The sequence below is a fragment of the Triturus cristatus genome, chromosome 2_2 (genome assembly GCF_964204655.1).
Source record: "Triturus cristatus chromosome 2_2, aTriCri1.1, whole genome shotgun sequence".
NCBI lineage: Eukaryota > Metazoa > Chordata > Amphibia > Caudata > Salamandridae > Triturus > Triturus cristatus.
Genome location: NC_140582.1, coordinates 118,950,940 through 118,972,938, shown reverse-complemented (window position 1 = coordinate 118,972,938; position 21,999 = coordinate 118,950,940). Strand labels below are relative to the sequence as shown.

The following is a 21,999-nucleotide window of genomic DNA, read 5'->3' as shown; positions in this document are numbered from 1 at the left end:
AGCTACAAATGATTAGACAACCCAGAACACAACGCTCCCGACTCTCTCAGGAATCACGCGAGCAAGACGTACTCCTTCGCTCACTCACTTGTAATTGTCCACAATGAGAATAGGCAGAGTCACTGAAATAATTCAAAATGTTTATTTTAACTATAGGGCTCTACAATACAGTATATGTTCCTCTACTAGCAGCAAAATGCATAAACTCAGCACAGTTAGCATTGTTACAATTCTATAGCATACAAACGGACAAAGGGAGTAGTCATTTTATATAAAGATGGTGGAAATAAGGGCCTTTAGGCCTGACCACCCTCCCCTTTTTGACGAGTAGAAGTTTATTTTATAAAAAAGGATAATCTATGGGCTTTGACAGCAGACCCCTTATCTTAAAGCCTGAATGTACGGTTTACATCATAGGAACAGCAGAGCTCTTCTCAATGGCTTTCTCCAAGTGTGTTAAAACAACATGCAACAACGTAATATCAAAGCACGAGTCTTCAGTACTGCAGCTGTGTGTAGCATGTTATGTCTAGGTGCTAGGGACTGACCAGAACAGATATAACAAGGGGCATTGTTGTTCGACCTTGCACATTGTGTTCAGACTAAACTCCAGGAAAGGCAGAGAAAGCGAAAGCAGCCTGTTCTCATGTGAAAGTCACAAACAGAGTCTTGCAAAAACAGTCATGTAGTAACATGCCCAAAAGCGGCATCATGGCAGCACAGCTCATGCTAACTTAGCAATGTCGACAATGTCCCTAAGGGCCATATAACACACTATGAACCATATAACACTACTTTAGGGCACAAGTTACAGTTACTTGGTGAATCATAGTGGTTTTGTTCATTTAAAACAGTATGTTTTAACTGATATTGTCAACTAACTCTATAGTCCCTTTAACCTTTGTTTTTTAGTGAATTTCTTTCATATATTTTATATAATATATATTATAATATCACCTTTGGAGTGGAGAACACAAATTGAGCAGTAGAGGCACTTAGGGTCAGGTTTGGCAATAAGTCATTATTTATGGTTTCCAAGCCCAGGTAGTGGCTGCAGCTAGCTATGCTCAAGAAATATGGGCCTACTGTAATGATGCCCGTTTAACTGTAACACAAAATATGTACTTTAGAACAGCTTTTTTTAAGAACAGCGATATCAATATACAAATTAAGATTATTGCATACATCTGAGAGCATACATATCAGAGTTAAAAAAGCAGTATTGTTTTAGGTTAGTGTTTGCTTCAGTGACTGCTTTCTTTTGACTGTGAAATAGCGGGTGGGCTCAAGGCAGAGACATGGCCTACATGACCAGCTAGAGTCCACACGCATGCGCGCAACACCGGATTGGCCTGCTTTTTCTGTTTCTCAGCATGCCTTAGGGAGGGAAATCACTATTTAGTGCAAGGCAGAGACGTACAGTACGAAGGCAGTCTAGGGCAATGCAAGGGTGATGGGTGCAGCGTTAGCGGTGCAGCATGACATTTTGGCAGTAATGCTGTTCACATTTGCTCCCTGGGTCAGTACAGTGCAAAGGCTGTAAAAATGCAGGCATTGCTTTTTCAGAAAAGCTTCCTGCACCTTCATACTGACTACTAAGTGAAGTTCACAACGTGCATAATAGAACACGCACTGCAGGGGATGTTCTTCAAAGTGAATGCGTTGTAGCGTGCTTCAAGGGTATCACTCTCTGACCTGTGAGTGTGACAAAATATGAAGGTGGGTAGCGTCCCCTAGATTAGGGGGCGTCCCCCTGAGCACCGCCAAGGACCCCCAGTAAGTCAAGTGGGGGATCTAAAAGGTATTGTAGTTTGTAGTAATAAGTAACCGCAAGTCTTCTGTAAGTTTATGTCATGGTGAAATTGTATTCTTGTATTGATATTTCATCCTTCATATCAAGTACAGATGCATTGAAGGTGGATAGTTAAATCTCTCATCATTTGAAACTAGTTCCCGATGCATTTTGGGCATCAACATAGCCCTTCGTCAGGGGAGAATATCTGCAAAATGAATATGGCAAAGAAAACATGAGGAAACCACTCCTAGAAATGTCAAAAGAAAAGACTAGACCCGCCACCCTGGTGGACCATGAATTTGAGATAGCTGTGGTGAGAAATCCTATGAAACGACAATGGTGGCGGGCAGATGGTCAACGAAAGAAATGAACGTGAATCAAGACTGTACAGAGGAAAAGTCCATAATGAGAGAGTAGTTGAAAGGTCGTCCCAAGTGTAACGTGTGTTGAGATGGCCAGAAAATGTAAAAAAAAAAGTGGGCTTAGGATGTGTGACATCGTGTCTACATTCATGTCGGATCAGTTTCAGAAGGAGTAATAAATTACGTTAAAACTAGGAAAAAAGAGGACAATCTGCAAAAGCCAGTGTTTTTCATCTTTACAGCATAAACGCAAAATAGAAACTTCTAACGTGATTTCTTCTTATATTTCAGTGCTTTCTAATCTATCCTAAATAGACCAATAAAGTAAACGGATGCAGTAATGGCACCTACAAAAAGTATAGCTTGTAAAAGTTAAAGCAAGATGCATACCTCTCAATCTTTTAAGCCTCCAAGGACGTTGAGATTCTGGGATTCTTGATAGTGATCTTTTTGAAAAGAATGGGAATTAAGTATTTTTGGAAGAGTAAGGAATGTTTTTAGAGCACATGAGCCCACTGAAGTGCATGGGAGGTATATCCCTGGTTTGGAGGGTGGTGAGTCCAACGAAGTTGTCACCCTCCAAAAGAGGGAGAAATTAGGTGAATTCATGATGCTCTCAGCCTCAGTGCTGCAGAGGCAGAATTGTTGGGAAACAGAACTCATGGATCTCAGAGCTGCTTTTCTTTACCAAGTGCTTTCTAACATATAGAATTGTCAGTATGCTTACAATACTTTATTTAACAAATTAGTTTAAACACAGCCCTTGGTAAAGAAACACAGCTCAGATCCGCTCCTGTCCATTTTAGCCACAGCAGCTTTGCGATGTGCTTCTTTTGTGTGTTTTTCAAAGCAACAGTTCTGAGATCTGTTGGTACGGTTTTTTATTAGAACATTTAACTCAGTAGGGTAGGTCTCTCTCCACTGCGACAAGGGGAGCTGACATGCTGTAGCAGGCAGTAGTTGCTCCCCTATTCTGTGCCACTGGTCTGAGGCCTCAGCAGGGAGTGTCCTCTTCTTGTTTGCAAAACATCACTATGAGGCCTTGCTTGGTCTGTACCATGGGCCATTGCTACATGGCCATCAACAGGCACTTGCCTCTCCCTATTTGTAAATCATCATTTTGAACCTGCACGTGCCCCAATCTCCCCCCAAACCATGCTCTGCTCCAGTCAGCCAACAATAATAGCCCTCCAGGAGTCATTCCACGCAAAGGGTAGTGCTGCTCTCCATGGGTGCCAGTGCCAGCCTTAAGGGGCAGCAGGTTCCGCCACTCACTCCTAGCACTGAAAATGAAGTGTAAAACACAGGCTGGAAATGCACCAAACAAATGTCACATTTCCTCACGCTACCTTTCGAGCAGTGGTGAATTACCCTACAATCACTCCCCCCCACACACACCTTGAGACTCCTCTATCTGTGCCCCAGTGGAAATTGCACCACGGACACACCAGTTTCAAGATATCTGACCTAGATGTCAATTTTAGGATCCATGGAAGCTGGTGTGGCCATGGTCATGCTTTTGATGGTACCAATCGGCGGACTCCAGAGAGTTTTCAGGTGTCCCCAGTAGTCCCTGGACTCTTAAAATACATTTTGAGGCCCTGCTACAGTGCTGCCATGTGTATAATTCAGCAAAACATCCCATGGGGAGTGCGGCCCACTTGTAAGCTGACAGCTGCTCTAGCAGTAGTTGCTCCCCAATATTGACGTAGTCCGGTTCATTCTCTGGTAGAGGTTGCTGGTGTTGCCTGAGATTGGTAGTCATCTGATGGCAGCTCTGGCTTCAGAGGGTGGCATTGGCATTGACTGATCAGTTGTCTGAACCCCCGATGGGGTTCACACAACTTTATTTGAGCCGACCATTGGCTGTCTGGCTTGTGCATCATACACAACATAGCCCTGTGGCTCTCCTCTCTTCTTGGTGGATAGTTGAGTAGGGCAGCATCATCTACTAGTTCAACGTGTAGCTGTTGACACCTTCAGGGAGAAATAAGGAGTTATTTGTCATGGTATGGAGAAGGTTGAAGTCCTGTCCTGTGCAACTTTGTGCAAAAGTGCAGCCATTCTATGTCAATTCACTTATTAGAAAATGGATTACATTTTATTAACCTACTTGGAGTTTAATGCAGTTTTTTCTTCTCAGAATTTTCTTTTCTGGCAAATATAATCTTTTTTTTTACCGTTGGTCACTAGTGTTACCGATTGTGTTTTACCATTACTGATAGTGGTCTATGAAGTATAGGATTTTCTGATAAATACTTTTTGGTGAAAAAAGAAGAAAATAGTTGACTTATGAAGCACTCCTCAGCACAAGGTTGGAGTAGCCAGAGGAAGCATCTGCAGTTTGAGTGAAATTATTCCAAGGTAAAGATGAGTAAAGTATGCATTGCTAATCTGCCAAATCAGGTAGCAATATGGTTCCTCCTCAGTCACAAGGTTGGGAGTAATATTTTTTTTTCTGTGTGGAAGGCTGACTGTATTTTAAAGGTTATTTTGACCTTTTTTGTGCCCCAAGCCCAGAACATTTCCAGGATTTTGAAAGAGCTTTAGTTGAACTCAAAGTACCTTGTGTCTTTCTAATTTGGCAATTGTGTAGCAACAGGTAGTCACTTTTCCTGTGTTGAGTGCCATTTTCAATTACAATACAGCTATTAACATTATAGCTTGATTGAATTACTTTTTGTTTTTTATTTCATGTTTCTGACCGATACTTCTAACCGCAAATTCTTCACCTATGGACTATCCTTAGGTGCTAGACTGGGTCTGTAAGATTTTTCAATACAGCCCTGGTGCTCCAGTAGGTGGCTCTGTGTCAACTATGCTCTGCCCCAGAAGTGACAGGTTGATCTGCATATAGGTGCCACCTAATTTCTCTGACTTGAGTTAGCTTCTTTCCATGCCTTTGTAGGAGGATCCAGAGTTCGCTCCTACTTTATTCTCACCAGTCAATGAGCTCTTTTCCGAATTGTTTCCAATGACAGTGTTCAAGCCTCCTAAAATGACAGTGCTCACACCTTATAGAGACTGTTGCAAAGAAAGGTCTGTTCAGGACAGATCCTCACAAGATGTGCCTTTCATATGTGGGTGGAGGCCATGGGTCCAAGTTGCGCGTGGAGGATGCTCTGATAAACCTGTGTTCATTAAACCAAGCTATATCTCGCTGAACACCGCAGAAAGTCATGTAAAGCTCGTTCCTGCTCGGAATCGAGGACACAAACGTGTTCCCACTGTTGGGGCTGATCCTGTGACAAGTCATTACCAAGATCCAAGTCTTCAGGTAAGGCCAAGTCGAAAGAGAAGCACAAAAGAGCAAGCGGGCCTCATCTCAGCCTTGCCACTCTCCCTCTGAGAAGTTGCAAGGACACCAAGTGCTGCCCCCGCATCTTGCTCCCGGTCCTCTACTGAGGAGCCGAACCTGCAGCAGGTTCCCAATGCTTCCCAGATTCCGAGGTCCATCAGCTATGCCATAATAGATTGAGACATTTAAGTCTGATGTGTCTTTCATATGTGGGTTCAGGCCATGGCTCCAAGTTGCGCTTGGAGGGTGCTCTGATAAACCTGTGTTCATTAACCAAGCTATACCTCGCTGAACACCGCAGAAATTCATGTAAAGCTCGTTCCTGCTTGGAATTGAGGACACAAACTTATTCCTGCTGTTGGGGCTGATCCTGTGACAGGTCATTACCAAGATCAAAGTCTTCAGGTAAGTCCAAGTCGAAAGAGAAGCACAAAAGTGCAAGCGCGCCTCATCTCAGCCTTGCCACTCTCCCTCTGAGAAGTTGCAAGGACACCAAGTTAACTGCCCCCGCATCTTGCTCCCGGTCCTCTACTGAGGACCTGCAGCTGGTTCCCATGCATCCCGATTTCCGAGGTCCATCAGCTATGCCATAACAGATTTAAACATTTAAGTATACCATTGTCCACATCTTTGGCACCCTACTGACTGCTTCTGGTGTGCTTTTGGGTACCACAAATCCGTTGATGCCTTGGTCAGGTTACTGTTGCCGGGTACATCATCAGTGCCGTCTGTGCCTCCTGAACCCACTTTGGAGCGGACTCAACACCCTACACCACAATCCTTGCTGGTTTAATCTGCGTCAACACCATCACCAATGCCACTGATGCCGAAGAAGGAAGTTGATTCCATTATACCGTCCTATTCTGAACCGCATCCGTCTCGACCTTGGCCAAAGCCGCAGTCCTGCACAGTTCTAATTGTGATGTGTGGCTCTAGTACATTGTGATGCTGACAAAACACTATCCTTATTGAGGAGCAGCCCTCCAGTGCTCCCCCAGCTGCTCAGATAAGACTCTGACCAGAGCCAAGCACCTTTTGGTGATAATGGTGATAGTGGACATTAGTTTGTCCCTCACTATGATGACAATTTTTAGTGAGACCAACAAGAGGCCAGTGGACTTGATACTTCCTCTGACATGGGGCTGGTCTTGGCCCTTCCTTGGATGAATCTGCTTAATTTGTCGTGGTCATCAGATGAGTGGCAGAAGGTTTGGATCTATAGTTACTATCCATTGAGATAAAAACACACATCCTCTTTGTGATGTTACAGCCCAGCCAGTCCCCATTGGAGCCCTTACTGCCTTTTCAACAAGGTTGTAACCTACACCCTTGTGGGCACTTGAAACAAACCCTGCTTTTGTCCACCAGTAAGCAGGCAGGTGACACATCATCACAGTCCTGCTCAGGGAGACCCTTCTTTCCTTAGGCAACACCCTACTCCCGGAGACCTGGTAGTACAGGCTTCCATCAGCAGGGTTAAGCTCAGTTCTTTTTAGACTAATAATTCTTAGGTGACATTTAGGTATCACTAATGGCTATGCCTTTTGATTGGTCTTGCCTAATTGGCGAGAAGGGCGACTCTACCCTCAAGCACTTTAATGAAAGTAGAGCTTCTATGCACTCCCCCCGTTCCACATCACCAAGGCAGTATCAACAGTAATTTTGTGCTTTTGAGGCATTGTTAGGGGTTACAGACAGCGTCAAGGCCCAACACCCCAACAACAGGCCCCTCCCGGTGTCTTCAAATAAAGGGAAGAACCCTGAGTTGATCCCTTCGACACTGCAGAGAACTGACAGTGACAACACTTCGACATGTTGTACTTCCCAAGAAGGCTCTGTCTCAGAAGCGCATTCAGCAGAGAGTGCAGCACGGGACTCCTGCCACTACCTCTCCTGCCCCAAGTTCTGATGAAGATCAAGAATGACTGTGCCCAAGTCATCCTAGTGGCTCTGGTTTTGGGAATGAAATTGGTCCTGTAATCAGGCTGCTAAATTCAGGAGGATCATCTGTCACAGCAGCATGGCAGGGTCTTACCCACAGGCCTGTGCAATGTGCACCTCCATGCGTCAAGATTGAGCGTTGACAGTTGGCTGCATTCTATATACATTCCGAAGTAGTGAATGTCATCTGCGCTGCCAGGCATCCTTCTGCAAAATCTGGTTACAACAGCCAGTGGAACAGGTTTGTGGTTTTGTGTGAAATCCATGATGCGGCCCATTATTAGCCAAACTGTTGGATTTGTTGCTTTTTGTTTTGTCTTTGGCCCAGCAAAGACTTGCTGTGGACACTGTTAAAGTCTTTTGGTCTTTCTGAGGTTGCCTGACCATCTGTCCTTGCTCAAATCAACCGATGATATGTTTCCTCAAAGTTTGTCCCACATGTTCACCACAAAGCCTTTCATCATGCCTGAGTACGACGTTAATCTTGTCCTTACTTTCCTTATGTGTACTCCATTTGAACCATTGCACAGCAGTCCCCTGCATCTCCTGACCCTGAAGACAGTGTTCCTCTTTGAGGTTACTTCAGCTCATTGCATAGGTAAGCTTCAAGCTCTTTTAGTGCAGCCTTCCTACACCACATTCAGGGCAAATTGGTGCTGCGGCCTACAGTGGCCTTTCTACTGAAGGTTGTGACTCCCTTTCTTATTAGCCAGTCTATCCCACTTCTGATATTCTGTGCTCCTCCTCACCCCTCGAAGGAGGAGAAGAGATTCCATTATTTGGACCGAAAAAGAGTGCTGATCTTTTAGATTTATCTCACCAAAGACCTTAGGGTGAACGATCAGCTCTTTGTGGGGTTCTCTGGGTCAAAGAAAGGCAAGGCAATGCAGAAGAGGACACTGTCCAGGTGAATAGTACTCTACATCAACATCTGCTACGCGTAGGCCAAGATTGAGGGGTCACTCTATCAAAGCCAAGGCTGCTAATACTGTGATTGCACGCAGAGTGTCTGTCCAGGATGTTTGTCAAGCTGCTCGTGGGCATCAGTGCACACGTTTGCAAAACACTACTGCCTTAACAGCCATGTCCCCTGAAAAGGATACGTTGGCTGAATGGTCCAGCAGGATTTTTTGGTCTGAGTCATTCAAAAGGCCGGGGGAGGTACTGCTTTGGTGTCTGTTCTAGAGGTGAGGAATATGCAGTTGGAAGTATCCTTCAGAATGAGTTACTTACCTTTGGTAATGCTCTTTCTCTTAGATACTCTATCTAATCATAGGATCCTCACCGCCCTCCCTCCATGTTCTATGGAATGGACTAATTTCCATCTAAACAGGTCCCAATCTACAGATCTGCACCCTGGTGCAAACAAATGTTCTTTGCGCTCTGCATCTGAAGGCGTGGACGCTGTGCAGAAAGAAAGAAACACATCGCCATGCTTAGGTGGCGCCTACCTCTATTTCCATCTGCCACTTCAGGGCAGAGCTGGGTCGACACAGAGCCGCACAACTTCAGCTACCAGTGTGCAGGGCTATGCTGAAATATGTTTCGGATCCCCTCTGATGCCTGAGGACATTCTATAGGTGAAAAGTTTGCAGTAGGATAGAGTATCCATCACGCAGAGCATTACCAAAGGTAAGTAACATGTTCATTTCACTTATAATGTGCCATTCTGCATATCAATGAAAATCAATGGTGAAGTTCTACTAGCATGCCAGTTTCAGGCACTGAAAAGATTATAAAATAATTTCAGCTCTGTTTTTTCCACTTTACAGGAAGTACGACGAATATGGATTCCTGACCATTCCTGAATATAACTTTGAGCATCAGAAACTTCTGGCCAAAATCCAAGCACTGGGAATAAAATCCAATAATCTTCTGAACCATGAGATTGTAGAAAAGCCTTTACATATGAGGTGGAACAGCATTAGTGAGCTAGCTCCCTCTGTGGAGCTGAAGAATCTAATCCGGATGGGAATCCCTGTGGAGTACCGGCAGGATGTATGGAAATGGATAGTCAGTCGTCGGGTACCAATGTCACAAAATTCCAACCTCTACGAGAATCTCCTGAAGAAGTGTGAGGACAAGGAGAATCCAGCCTCAAGGCAGATAGAGCTGGACCTTCACAGAACTTTGACCAACAACAGGCACTTCTCCGTACCCACATCTCAGTACATTCAGAAGCTACGGCGGGTGCTGCTTGCGTTTTCATGGCACAACCCCACCATTGGCTACTGTCAGGGGTTAAACAGGTACTTGGCTCAGTTAGACATTGCATGCGCTTTAGAACTTTGTTTCACAGTTTGTGATATGTGTGTTTTTTAATGTAAATCCATGCAGCCGCGGCCCGTGCAGGTAAGAGCTGTGGGGCCGGGTGAGGGGTATTTCGACAGACAATGATATGGGAAAATTAATTATTTAGTTAATTTCTCCTCCTCATCGTCTGTTGAAATCCCTCCCCACCCGGCCCCACCCCCACAACCCCCACTGCTCTTACCTGCACGGGCCACGGATGAATCCTTGTCTAGTGATGGGCTGCGGTAAAGACCTTTGGGCCCGATTCACAAAGGTAAACTGAGACTAAAGTCTAACTTTACGTCTTTTGGTATTCACAAAGGGCATTTACGAGTAGTAAATGCCCTTTGTGAATACCAAAAGTCGTAAAGTTAGACTTTCGTCTCATTTTACCTTTGTGATCTGGCCCTTTATCTTTAGCATTTTTCCTGAAGGCTTCTTAACTACATATTTGCGGATTTTTTTTTGTTTTTTAAATCTTTGACCTTAAAAGATTTGAGACTATTCGTACAAAAGATTTAATATTTATGTACAATTGGCGTTGAGCTCAAATATGTATTCCTCTCCCCTTTCACTGAAAAGCTGAGTCCTACAACTGCTCCTACATCCTTAAAAGTATCTGCCCACAATTCAGTTTTCTGCGTCTGCCCTGAACACGTGGCTCGCGGCGCCTGGAAGTCTTCTACCCACATTGCCGGATTCTAAGATGCTTTAGAGTGGAGTCACTGAAACACTAATTGTGTTGCTTGAACAGGCCTTACAATAAGCACTATTGATTCAGGCTAGAGTTCAAATGTTTCAGCGAATACTTTCGAATATATTTTCCATCGCAAAAAAATGTTTCATCTGATGCTTTGCAGGCTTTCAAATACATTTCCCATCACAGTAAAATATTCGATGTGGACTGTCTACTCTTGGGAAGGCCTTAAAATTCACTATCTATAGTAGTACTGTTAAATTAAAGGCGATGGCTCTCTACTGATCGTTTTCAGATATGAATTTTCAGAGCTGCAAAACAGGTCACGCACATTCTTAGACGCCTACGAACTTGCAGGTTTGTCAAAAACTACAATAAAAACGTTTTTTTCCCCACGGTTCGAATCATTTTTAGTGACAAGGTTATATCCCGTGCTCTGTTTTATCCTTCTTCCCCACTAGATGAAATCAGAGTAGCATAAGGTCTCAGCCAGAACGTTAAATACATTTGCACATGGTTAACATACAGTAAATTGACTGCTCTCAGTCAGTTTCATAACTTTAAGTAAATAAATTAAAATGTATTTCTGTTAAGTAAACACGGTATCAATACCTCTACTATTCTTTTAATTAAGGTCCACAGGTTAATGACGAGGAACCTTCTCTATAGGTGCCGTCCCTCTCTATGGAAACCAGTTACAAGAAGGTGCGCCGTCACTCTGGTTTCCTAGGGGGCGCCAGACAAGCTCCCATAATGTCCACTGCTATTTGTATAGTTTCAGACAGCATCAACCAATTAGGGGCTTTTGCTCATTGCCTTTATCCTTGGTACATCGGGTAACAGGGTTTGCGGGATAGGCAGGCGGCCCCTCTCCTATTTAAAGGTGTGTTACCATGGCTCCACCCTCATCCGCTTTCCTTTGTTCAGGTCTCATCTCTCAGCTTCCAGGCTGTCTTGCTGGACTTGTCTTGATTCAGAGAATATGAACTTAAAGAGCCTTCCTGCTCCATTGAGCAGATGCAAATATAAAATCCTATATGTACACTAAGCTTACTATGGCTACTATAGGAAACGGGAGAGGGGGTGAGGAAGCATACCAATAAACCTTTGAAGTCTACCACACCACCTCACACGACCAAGGACCCCCTTACATGTACCTGTTAATCTTTGGGAGCAATTAAGGCGACCCAGTCATGAAAGACCTCAGAGTTTAACAGGGAGCACCAGTAGACAGTCTCTCCACTTTGGGGGTGCAGGTAAAAAGGCATCCCCACGACTAAGGATCAAGTGCTACCACATCTCAGTAGTGTTCTGGCCAGGCCAAGGGGACAGTAGTCACCTATTGAAAAAAAGAGGAACATTTTGGAGGTCTCCGACCATCCAACAGTCTACAACAAAGCAAGCAGAAGCCTGGTCAGAGGCTAGTAACCAGGTCCTTTATGTAGGAAATAATGCAAAACACAAGACCTGGTAATATCGAAGCACTTTTTTGATTACATGGGATCAGTAGAAGGGTAATGTGAACATCTATTACACCATCAGCAGTAGTTCTTCTCATGAACTATCAACAAAATCCCTTGTGCCAAAGAACATGTGTTTTCCTTTATGTAGGAAAACATATCAGATGGAACAGAATGGTGAATTGAGGAACTGGATGGTACGCAGTGACTGAGTCAGGGAGTTTCGGAGCGAAAGCGAAGAATTAATTGCATCTAAGGCTCATGAGGCTATTCGTACAAAAGCTCAGAAATAATAGTCACACTTTATAAGGCTTTCCACTGAACAAGTGGTGGCATATTGCAGATGAGACCCTTTCAGGAGTAGCTAAACATTCTCTGGAAACGGGTGTAGGGATGATGGGAGGATTAATTGTACCTGGTTCCATCCATGCAGCAAGTGCTTCATAGGTGGAAGAACAAATAAAATACACTTGTCAAGGCCTATGACAGGTGTCACATCCCCGGACAACAATTGTTATGAAGCATTGCTGTTTGTCAAGTGGGGACAGCACAACATTTTAAAAGAAAGTATTGCGCCCCTAACTGGTCGACCGTTAGCACTTCCTGAGCTAACGGTCCATGGGTTAGGGGGCGCGATACCTTCTTTTAAAATTTAGCTCTAGACGCTGGCAACCCACGCTACGCCGCTGCATCTGAGCATTTCCCAAATTGCCAATGCTAATGTGATGCAGAGCTGAAAACGGTGCTAGACAAACAAATGAGTGCAACCTTTGGGCTTATGTCTGAATCAGACATAATGTGTGTGTGTGCAATGGAAAACTGCTTTGTACTTATGAAAATGACAGCCGAATACAATTAAGGAAGACCGACGTTGACTAACAATGAGTCATATATGTGCTTTTTACACTATAAAGTTTTGTTCAGTAACAATCCCTCCCTGATGCCATAGGAGTCATCAGAATGCCACTTGAGCGAATATTTACCAAATCCTACTAGAACAGCATAACATATTTGGCACACTGAGGATGCCTGGAGGTTGCTTGAATATTATTTGAAAATGACTAAAGATTTCATCAGGGCAAATTCAACTATTTACGGCTTCGGTCAATATAACAAGGGAAAGCCCTTTTCTACTCATTACTTGGTAAGGCAGATAACAAAAGCTACTTCTCTGCGTCGTTGAAAGGAGAATAGAAGCAGCAGAGGTTTGTTAGGACTCCATGCACAAGAAGAGTAATTGTGACTACTGGCTTGCACACACTAGTACCTCGTCTGGACAACTGGAGAACAACAGAATGAACGGGCAGACACCATACCCAAACACTCCTGTCTGGATGTACAAGTCAGAGGACTAAAACAAGCAGTGCTACAGAGTCAGCTTAGCCCTACCTCTGTCTAGGTCGACGCTGCAGAATGATCTGCTGATTGTACTTTGTGGGCTCTGCACTATTGCCGCAGGACTTGTCTGCTTCCACTTTCTACTTTCTGCTTAGGGACTTGTTTTCACTGTCTCTGCCAGGGTCAGTTGCGATTGAGTACACACTCCACCGTTCCTCTGGGGCACAAGCAGGGACCTCCTTGCAGGCTCCCATGTTCTTTGTGCACTCTCCAGTGCCCCTGAGGCCAAAGCAGACATCCACATCTGTGTGCCTTTGTGGTGCTTCCTGCCGGCAACATGTCCTCCTTAAGCCGGTGCAGGGCTTGCGCTCAACCTTCTGTAGAGGTGTTACTTAATGCTGCTTCGGTGCTGCTTGCTCCCTCCCTCAGGCATGTATCACTTGGGGAGATTCAGAGTGCATGCTTCCTGGGCTGTTCATTTCCTGAGCCCCTCCCCCTCAGTTACAGCTGCAGCCTCCTTGCTCCCACAGGCAACATGGCCACCTCTACCCTGGTGCAGGGTTTGCGCTCAAGCTCGCGTAGAGGCGCACAACAGGAACCCCTCTCAGGCCCACACACCTTCCACAGCTGCAAGAGAAGGAGGAGCTGTGCCACCTTAGTGAACATTCTGGTGAGAGTAAAAGAGGAACAGTTAAATGTGGGCCTTTAAATACCGGTTTACTGGACACTGTAATGTAGAAAAAGTTGGGCTGTATTTACAAATTTCAGTTGATGTCTAAACAGGCTCAACCTTATAGAACTTCTAAGAAGTTCCCAGACTTATAGAGCTCTGTGGGTAAGACATTTGCCTTCAATTATACAATATACTTTTCCACAATTTCCTTGATTTATTGCCATCCACTGTTGTGAACATTACTTTTAAAAAACAAAAGGAAGAGATCTTTTCTCTGCAACAATAATAGGGGAGAGGATGTAGCCCTACGGCTAGAATGGTTGATATCGAAGCTGGGGAACCAGGTTCGAGTCTCGGCAACGACGCTCAACATCCTGTGATTCTGGACAAATCACTTAATCTCCCCGTGCCTAACAAAAATGAATGTGTCCATGTGTAACGAAACTGGTGCTATGTAAGGCGCTCTGCTACCCGATAACTTCGGGTCTAGTTCGCGCTATATAAAACTCTAAAAAAAAAAAAAAATCTGTAGTGGTTCCCCAAGATGTCCATATATACATCATGATTTTAACTAAGGCAATAATTTCATTACACTTGACAGAGGTAATGCCACAATCTACCTTTTATTTCCTTACAAACATTCTCGAGCCACATGATGATAATACATTCATAACCTTTCTGAATTTAGAGACCCAGTCATCATACTCCAAATACATCCACATAATGATACATATGTAATTTCTCTCTTATTACATAGGCTCTGAACCACCCTCATATAAATTTAAATAATACAGTATTTTTTAGGTCGATGCCTAACAGACAGCGCAGCTGTCTGGTTTGCTAACAACTTCTTGGGGACATTCTGAAAGCCTCCCTGGGAATGCATTCCATCAATTGCTCTCTTTTTCTGGCATTATTTGTTTTAACCTATCCAGCTTGCATTTCTTCCTCTGGTGGAGCATAACCTATTTACTGTATTCTTCCACTAGTGCTTGCTTTCTGCAAAAGAACATTTAAATCTTCTCATCTGGCCACATTTGCTATGCATTCAAAGACAGAGGTCATATGTATGACTGGCTCTGTCTTCCAAGGAAGCGTGGTGTTTTTTTTTTAACTGCCTTCAAAACCCGCCTGGACAACAACGCACACGACAGCAAAGAGCTCTTCAGCATCGTGAAAGAACTCTCCAACCCCAGCGCCAACGCCAATGACATCCCGCCCTCACAAGCACTCTGCGACTCGCTGGCTACCTTCTTCCACCACAAGATCACCGACATCCACAACAGCTTCAACACACCGACCACCCCGACAACTCCAGACCCCACCGCACCCGCATACCCTACCCGCATCCACAGCATGACCTCTAGGGCCAACATCAATGACGACAAAACCCGCAAGACCATGAACTCCATCCACTCAGGATCACCGTCAGACCCCTGTCCTCACCACATATTCAACAAACCGACGCAGCCATCGCACCTTAACTTCGGAAAGTGATCAAACCTCCTTCGAGACAGCCACATTCCTGAAGAGCTAGAAGCACGCCGAGATCAACACCCTCCTCAAGAAACCCAAGGCGGACCCCAAGGACCTCAAAAACCTCCGGCCCCTCTCCCTGCTCCCGTTCCCGGCAAAGGTGATCGAGAAAATCGTCAACATGCAACTGACCCAATACCTCGAAAACAACAACATCCTGGACCTGTCCCAGTCCGGATTCCGGAGAAACCACAGCACTGAGACAGCCCTCATCGCCGCCACAGATGACATAAGGGCCCAGCTGGACAACGGCGAAACATCGTCCCTCATCCTCCTGGACCTGTCAGCCGCCTTCGACACGGTCTGCCACCGCACACTAAAATCACGCCTCCAAGAAGCCGAAATCCAAGAGAAGGCCCAGGAATGGACCACATCTTTCCTCTCCGGCAGAACCCAGAGCGTCCGCCTCCCCCCTTCCGCTCCAAAGCCACCGTCATCATCTGCAGCATATCCCAAGGATCCTCCCTCAGCCCGACGCTGTTCAACATCTACATGGCCCCTCTCGCCCACGTCGCCTGCCAGTACGACCTCAGCATCATCTCCTATGCTGACGACACCCAGCTGATCCTCTCCCTCACCAAGGACCCACACACCGCCAAAACCAACCTCCACGAGGGAATGAAGGCCGTCACAGAATGGATGAGGAACAGCCGACTGAAGCTGAACTTGGACAAGACAGAGGTCCTCATCCTCGGTTCCACCCCCTCAGCTTGGGACGACTCTTGGTGGCCGACCACCCTAGGAACAGCACCGACACTCATGGACCACACACGCAACCTGGGTATCATCCTCGACTCCTCCCTCTCCATGCCGAAGCAGGTCAGCGCCATCTCCTCCTTCTGCTACAACACCCTCTGCATGCTCCGCAGGATCTAGAAGTGGATCCCCACCGAAACAAGAAGAACGGTGACCCAGGCCCTCGTCAGCAGCAGGTTGGACTATGGCAATGCACTCTACGCAGGTATCCAGACCAAACACCTGCGACGACTGCAACGTATCCAAAATGCCTCCGCCCGACTGACCCTCAACGTCCCTCGCCGCAGCCACATCACCCCCCACCTGAGAGATGTACACTGGCTCCCCGTCGAAAAGAGGATCACCTTCAAGCTACTCACCCACGCCCACAAGGCCCTCCACAACACCGGACCAGCATACCTCAACGACCGATTCAGCTTCTACACCCCCACTCACCAGCTCCGCTCAGCCAGACTCGCCCTCGCCGCTGTCCCCCGCATCCAACGAACGACCGCCGGCAGAAGATCCTTCTCCTTCCTCGCCGCCAAGACCTGGAACACCCTCCCTACCCACCTACGGCAGACCCGGGACCTGCTCACCTTCAGAAGACTTCTCAAGACCTGGCTCTTCAAGCAGTAGCAGCACCCACCTCCCCTCAGCACCTTGAGACCCTCACAGGTATGTAGTGCACTTTACAAATACTATGATTGATTGATTGATTGAACTGTTTCATTATCCAACCATTGCACCCCTACCCATGTATCCACAATCACCCACCCACTACCTACTCCGTTACCCACCCTTCTGGCTAAGCCAATACTAGCTGTCCCACAGGCGAGATCTATTGTCATGGCTATTGCTTGTTTTTATGTACTGCTGAGTATTCTAATCCAAAACATGTAAAACTATAAAAAACGCTGTTATAGTGAAGTAAATGTTCTACATAGCCACAGTTCTCCAACCCTAGTTTCTTTTATAGATTCACTTGAGAACCATGTAAAGCCATACATTTTGATAACTTAGATTAATAGTGTCAAGAATTTCAAGGCTGCTGCAGAGGGTGACATCTAGACCGGCCCACCCAAATGCTTGAATAGTGGAGTGAAACACAATGAAGCACTAAAAACAAATTGTGATGTTTGACTTTCTTAGTGATATGTTATGGGGGATGAGAGAATGTGGGTCTTATTGACTGGCTTTCCTGGATTAAGAAAGTTGACTGTATTTATAAACAGAATAGAAATAGTAAAGGACAAGACAACTGTGGCTAACCCTGTATGCCTTAAAAATGAATAACAAACTTGTATTGTGAAAGTTAAATTCTTCTCTGAATTTTACTAACTTTTGTGATACTCTGCTAAATATTTTGGAGGAGAAAGGATTCATTTTTTTGTGATTTTTTTCTTACTAGCCAGACACCCTGGAATCAATGTCGGCTGCAAGAGAGCCAACACTTTTCTGGATAAATGCCAGTCAGGACACATGGGAAGAGGAAGCTGCTTTAAAGTGTAGAGTATTTTCTTTGCTCTCAGTTTACTAAGTAGGCAGGAATGAGGGCCTGTGCCCTGTTTCTAATCACTGAGCCCAACAGAAATATGTTTGTGTTGCTGGGCTTCTGTAGAGGACTGTTCCATAATCCCTAGTGTGACATCCTAGAAGACAGCCGTGTCCCAAGTCTCCTTTGCTGGTGTGAGATTAAGTAGCAGAGCTGTGTCCTTAAATCTATCAGGACAGTGGGTCCACATGGGATGCCTATTCATATACCCTCACATTCATGAGTGGGGTGAGACTCAGGGAGGGGAAATCTCCAGAAATTATGCAGGGAAGAATGTGACTCAGGGAAAAAGTAATCCAGGAATTTTACCCCGTACACCAATGAGTAGAAAGCTACTTCCAAAGGGGGACATTTTTTATTTGTTTTTAAAGTTTTATCCAATTCTTAATAAAAACTTGTTTGAGTTTATGATTACTCGCCTGGGTGCTATTTTCCCCCCTAACCAAAAATCCTGACACATATATGTTTTTTGATTTTAAATATCATTGTAATTAGGCACCTAAGCCCTGGACAGCCTCAAGACAAAGGCTGATTGAGGCTGTGTCAGTTCCCTGAGCTTGTTACAACTATTGGCACCGTTTAACTCTGCTGATCATTCTGTTATTGTGATTTGCCTCAGTGCACGGGTATTTCCAGCTGGATTCAGTTATGGCATCATTCTTTCTTGACTGTTCCATCCAAGCAGTTTATCTGCCCTTCACCCAATCTTATTTTTATCTACTGACTTTTGGAGTGCTACTGGGGTCAGAATTGTGCCCTCACCCTTTCATAATTTACATGGTGCCTCTGGCTAGATTCATCCACTGTTGTGGCTTTATCTTCAGTATGTATGCAGACAACAAACATTTCTTTGCTTCACTTAAAAGTTAATGGTAGAGGGCATTATTTGAATCAGGAATGTCTCAAACTGAATGAATATATTTTGGACTAGTTAGGACTTCCTTTGACCACAGTTTGAGGTTCAAGTATGATTCTTGTCTTGTTCTGACTCTAAAGGTGTCTGCATCTTCCATGTTTCATTTTCAGCATCTTAAAACGATCCTTCTGTTTTTTTGCTGCATTGCGCCCATTCACAGGGAGCAGATAAAAATGCTGCTTCCAATGGGCGGTAGCGATATTCAGATCTCTTTCCCTGCCCGCAGTATTTTTCAAGCTTCCACCAGCTGAGTATGGACTTTGTATTTTCTCTCGCTTCGCAGTAGTTTTGAAATTGCTCCCGCCAAGGATGAGCAAACAAGGGTTTCCCTGGCCGCGACAGTCCGGGCAGGGAAACCGATTTGCACCAGGGGTGGCCACTCCAAACATACCAGGATTTGTCCCTGGGGGATGGATTCCCTGGACCATTAATAGCTCTTGAGGAGCGGGGATGTGGCCTCCTCCCCTTTGTTATTGTGGCCAGGACCTGGGGGTGGGGTCTCCGTAGCTGTAATCAGGGAGGGGGCCATGCATCCCAGTTCCCCCTTTTCAATATTGGTTGGGCCTCTGGGGAATGTTTCACCCAGGATCCACAGACCCTCCACGTTTCTAAATATATATATATTTTTTAATTACTTAAAAACTACTGAACGTATTTACACCAAATTACAAATAGAGATCTTTCTGTACCAAGATCTAGCTCTCTACCAAATTCCGTTCAGCGGTGCGGACTGTAATCGTGTCTAAAATCCCTATTGGAAATTGCATGGGAAAAATGCATTTTTGGATGCCTTTTTTTTCTCGGTCCCAGCTTGATGAATGACCCCGAAACTTTCCCGATAGCAGCTGCAGTGACTGGTACAATTGTATTGAAAATGTTGTGCAGATTCGTCAAACAGCGCCAAAGGTATTAGCAAAATATAAAATTTTCCTTTGGAAACTAGGTCTTAACTATAAATACCCACGGGCGACCGCCAGTATTCACTGAACAAAATCAAAGGTTATAGCAACATTTTTGCTAGGTGAATATGTCAGTGACAACATTAACATTTTGAACTGGAAAAAAACTCAGAAATTCAACTAGAACTTGCATCCCCACCATGCACTGCTTATGACCTCACATATTACATCACTCATGACAAACCAAGAGAGCTTAGCATACCCAACTGTTCAGATATACAATTATATTATAACCTTAATTTCTCAAAAACTGCTGAATGGATTTACACCAAATCATAAAAAGCACATTCTGTGTACCAAGTTCCAGCCTCCTGCCAAATTCAGTGTAATTCCATTCAGCAGGTTTTGTTGTAGCCCTTCTTAAAGAAGTCTATCGAAATTGTACGTGGATTATGCATTTTGGAACCCCGCCCCTTTTTCCTCTGACCCCTCTTGACAGATCACCCCGGAACTTTCCATGCGCAAGCTAGTCAAAAAGTAACACCCTTTTGAAAGATTTTGTGGAGATTTGTCAAATGGAGCCATAGTTATTAGAAACACAAAAACTATTTTCCAATGGAACATCTGACCTAACTATAACTATATATATATATTCACTGAAAAACCAAAAGGTTACAGGGACGTTATAGTTAGACTCAGATTTCACTAGTATAAAACCAGTGAAATTCAGCAGTTATAGTTACCTGAGCTAACTATAACTTCTGCCCCTACAATACACTGCTTATGACCTTACATATTATATCACCCATGACATGGTCAGTGACATCTCTCGTGACATCACTCATGACATCACTCATGACATCATCAAGTGTTTATAAGAGTTTATGGGTGTTACACATATATACTAACCTACTATAACAGTTAAATTAGTATACTAGTGGCACCACTACTAACTAATCGTACTTCTAACATATATTATGTGAGTTGCTGTGTGAGTGTATGTGTCCTTGTACTGGTGTGTTAGTTGCTATATAGGTGTATAAGTGGGTGTGTGAGTAGCTGTGTGGGCGAGTGAGATGGTGTGTGAGTGGCTGTATTGGTGAGGGAGTGGCTGTGTCAGTGGCTGTATGGGTGGGTAACTGGGTGTATAGTGACTGTATGGGTAAGTGAGTGGGTATCTGAATGACTGTATGAGTGAGTGACCGAGTGTGTAAGTGGCTGTATGGGTGAGTATGTGACAGTTTGAATGGGTGTTTGGTTAAGTGAGTCAATTCAATTCAATTCAAAAGACCTTTATTCGAATTTCATAAAATTCATAAAAGTACAACAAAGAAAAACAGCATATTTGTACAATAATACGATCCATAAAAACACCACAATCACAGTAATTCATTTGCAAATATACAACTAACATAAATAATTTTCAGGGATTTTCCATCGTTTTACGTGCGTGTACAATTAATCTCAGAAAAGTGCTGGTGCGAAAAATTAATTCATCTGTATCCAGGGAAAATAATAGTGAACATGATTCCCCCAATGTAAGAGGTCTTAATTTCCTAAAATAGGGAGTTAAAAACCAGTTAATATATTTTAAATAAAATTTGCAGAAGAATAAGAAGTGGATGTCATTCTGTTTGCTAATTCCATCACATGGGCAAGGATTGTATTCTGCTGTGTGATAATACCCCAAAGGGAAGGCCAACAAAGTTTTTACAGAACCTGCCCTTAAACGAAAGAGCAGCGATCGTTCCCAATTGGACATGGGGAGAGTTAAATAAGATGGTAGTGGGTGTCTACACAAGTCGTACCCCATGTATGTAGCAACAGAAGATTTAGATAGCTCCTTCCCCAGTCTTTCTGAATTAAAAAGTGCATAAAGTGCTTGTTTGACTATGACCTTATCATTCATCTCAATTCCTGTGGGTTCTAAGAAAAGATTGCCTTTATCCACTGCACATAATGTTTTAGAAACCTCGGCTAACCAGGGTATGGACATATGGTGGTCACAGTTTAGGCAGTCCAATATAATACTTTTGGTTAAGGTCGCAAAGTTATTTGTCCAAATCCTAATCCAAAATAGGGCTGGTCTGGCTCTAATAAAATCGCATACATAGGGGAGATTTAGTTCTTTGTGGCAAATGAATTCAGAGGCTGAAAAGGGAGCACCCAATATTTTCCTACAGAAACGATTTTCCTCCCGTTGAATCCCTGAATTTCTCCCTGAGCCCCAGACCTCAGCCCCATATGTTGCCACAGGAATGCACTGTAATTTAAAAATTTTTAAAATGGCCCTAGTGGCACCTATTTTCTTCGGGCGTTGGAGGCTCAATATAGAATTGGTGGCTTTCGAGAACTTGCCCATGGCGTGGGCAGAATGCCCACTCCATGAGCCGTTCGCAGCGAAAACCAATCCTAGGTATGGGAAGGAGGTTACGGATTCTAATTTATCCGAACCTACATTTATCGTATTGAGCTTCCTTTTCCCGGGTCCGCTAGACATGA

At 44.4% G+C, this 21,999-nt stretch overlaps 1 protein-coding gene across 1 annotated transcript in view; it reads left to right on the top strand.

The window, feature by feature from the left end:
- TBC1D2 (TBC1 domain family member 2) overlaps window positions 1-21,999 on the top strand; it is a 416,182-nt gene that overhangs the window by 289,644 nt on the left and 104,539 nt on the right. The window contains exon 10 of the mRNA XM_085641125.1: window positions 9,169-9,645. Within this exon, the coding sequence (XP_085497251.1) occupies window positions 9,169-9,645 (477 nt within the window). The remainder of the gene's footprint in view (window positions 1-9,168; window positions 9,646-21,999) is intronic.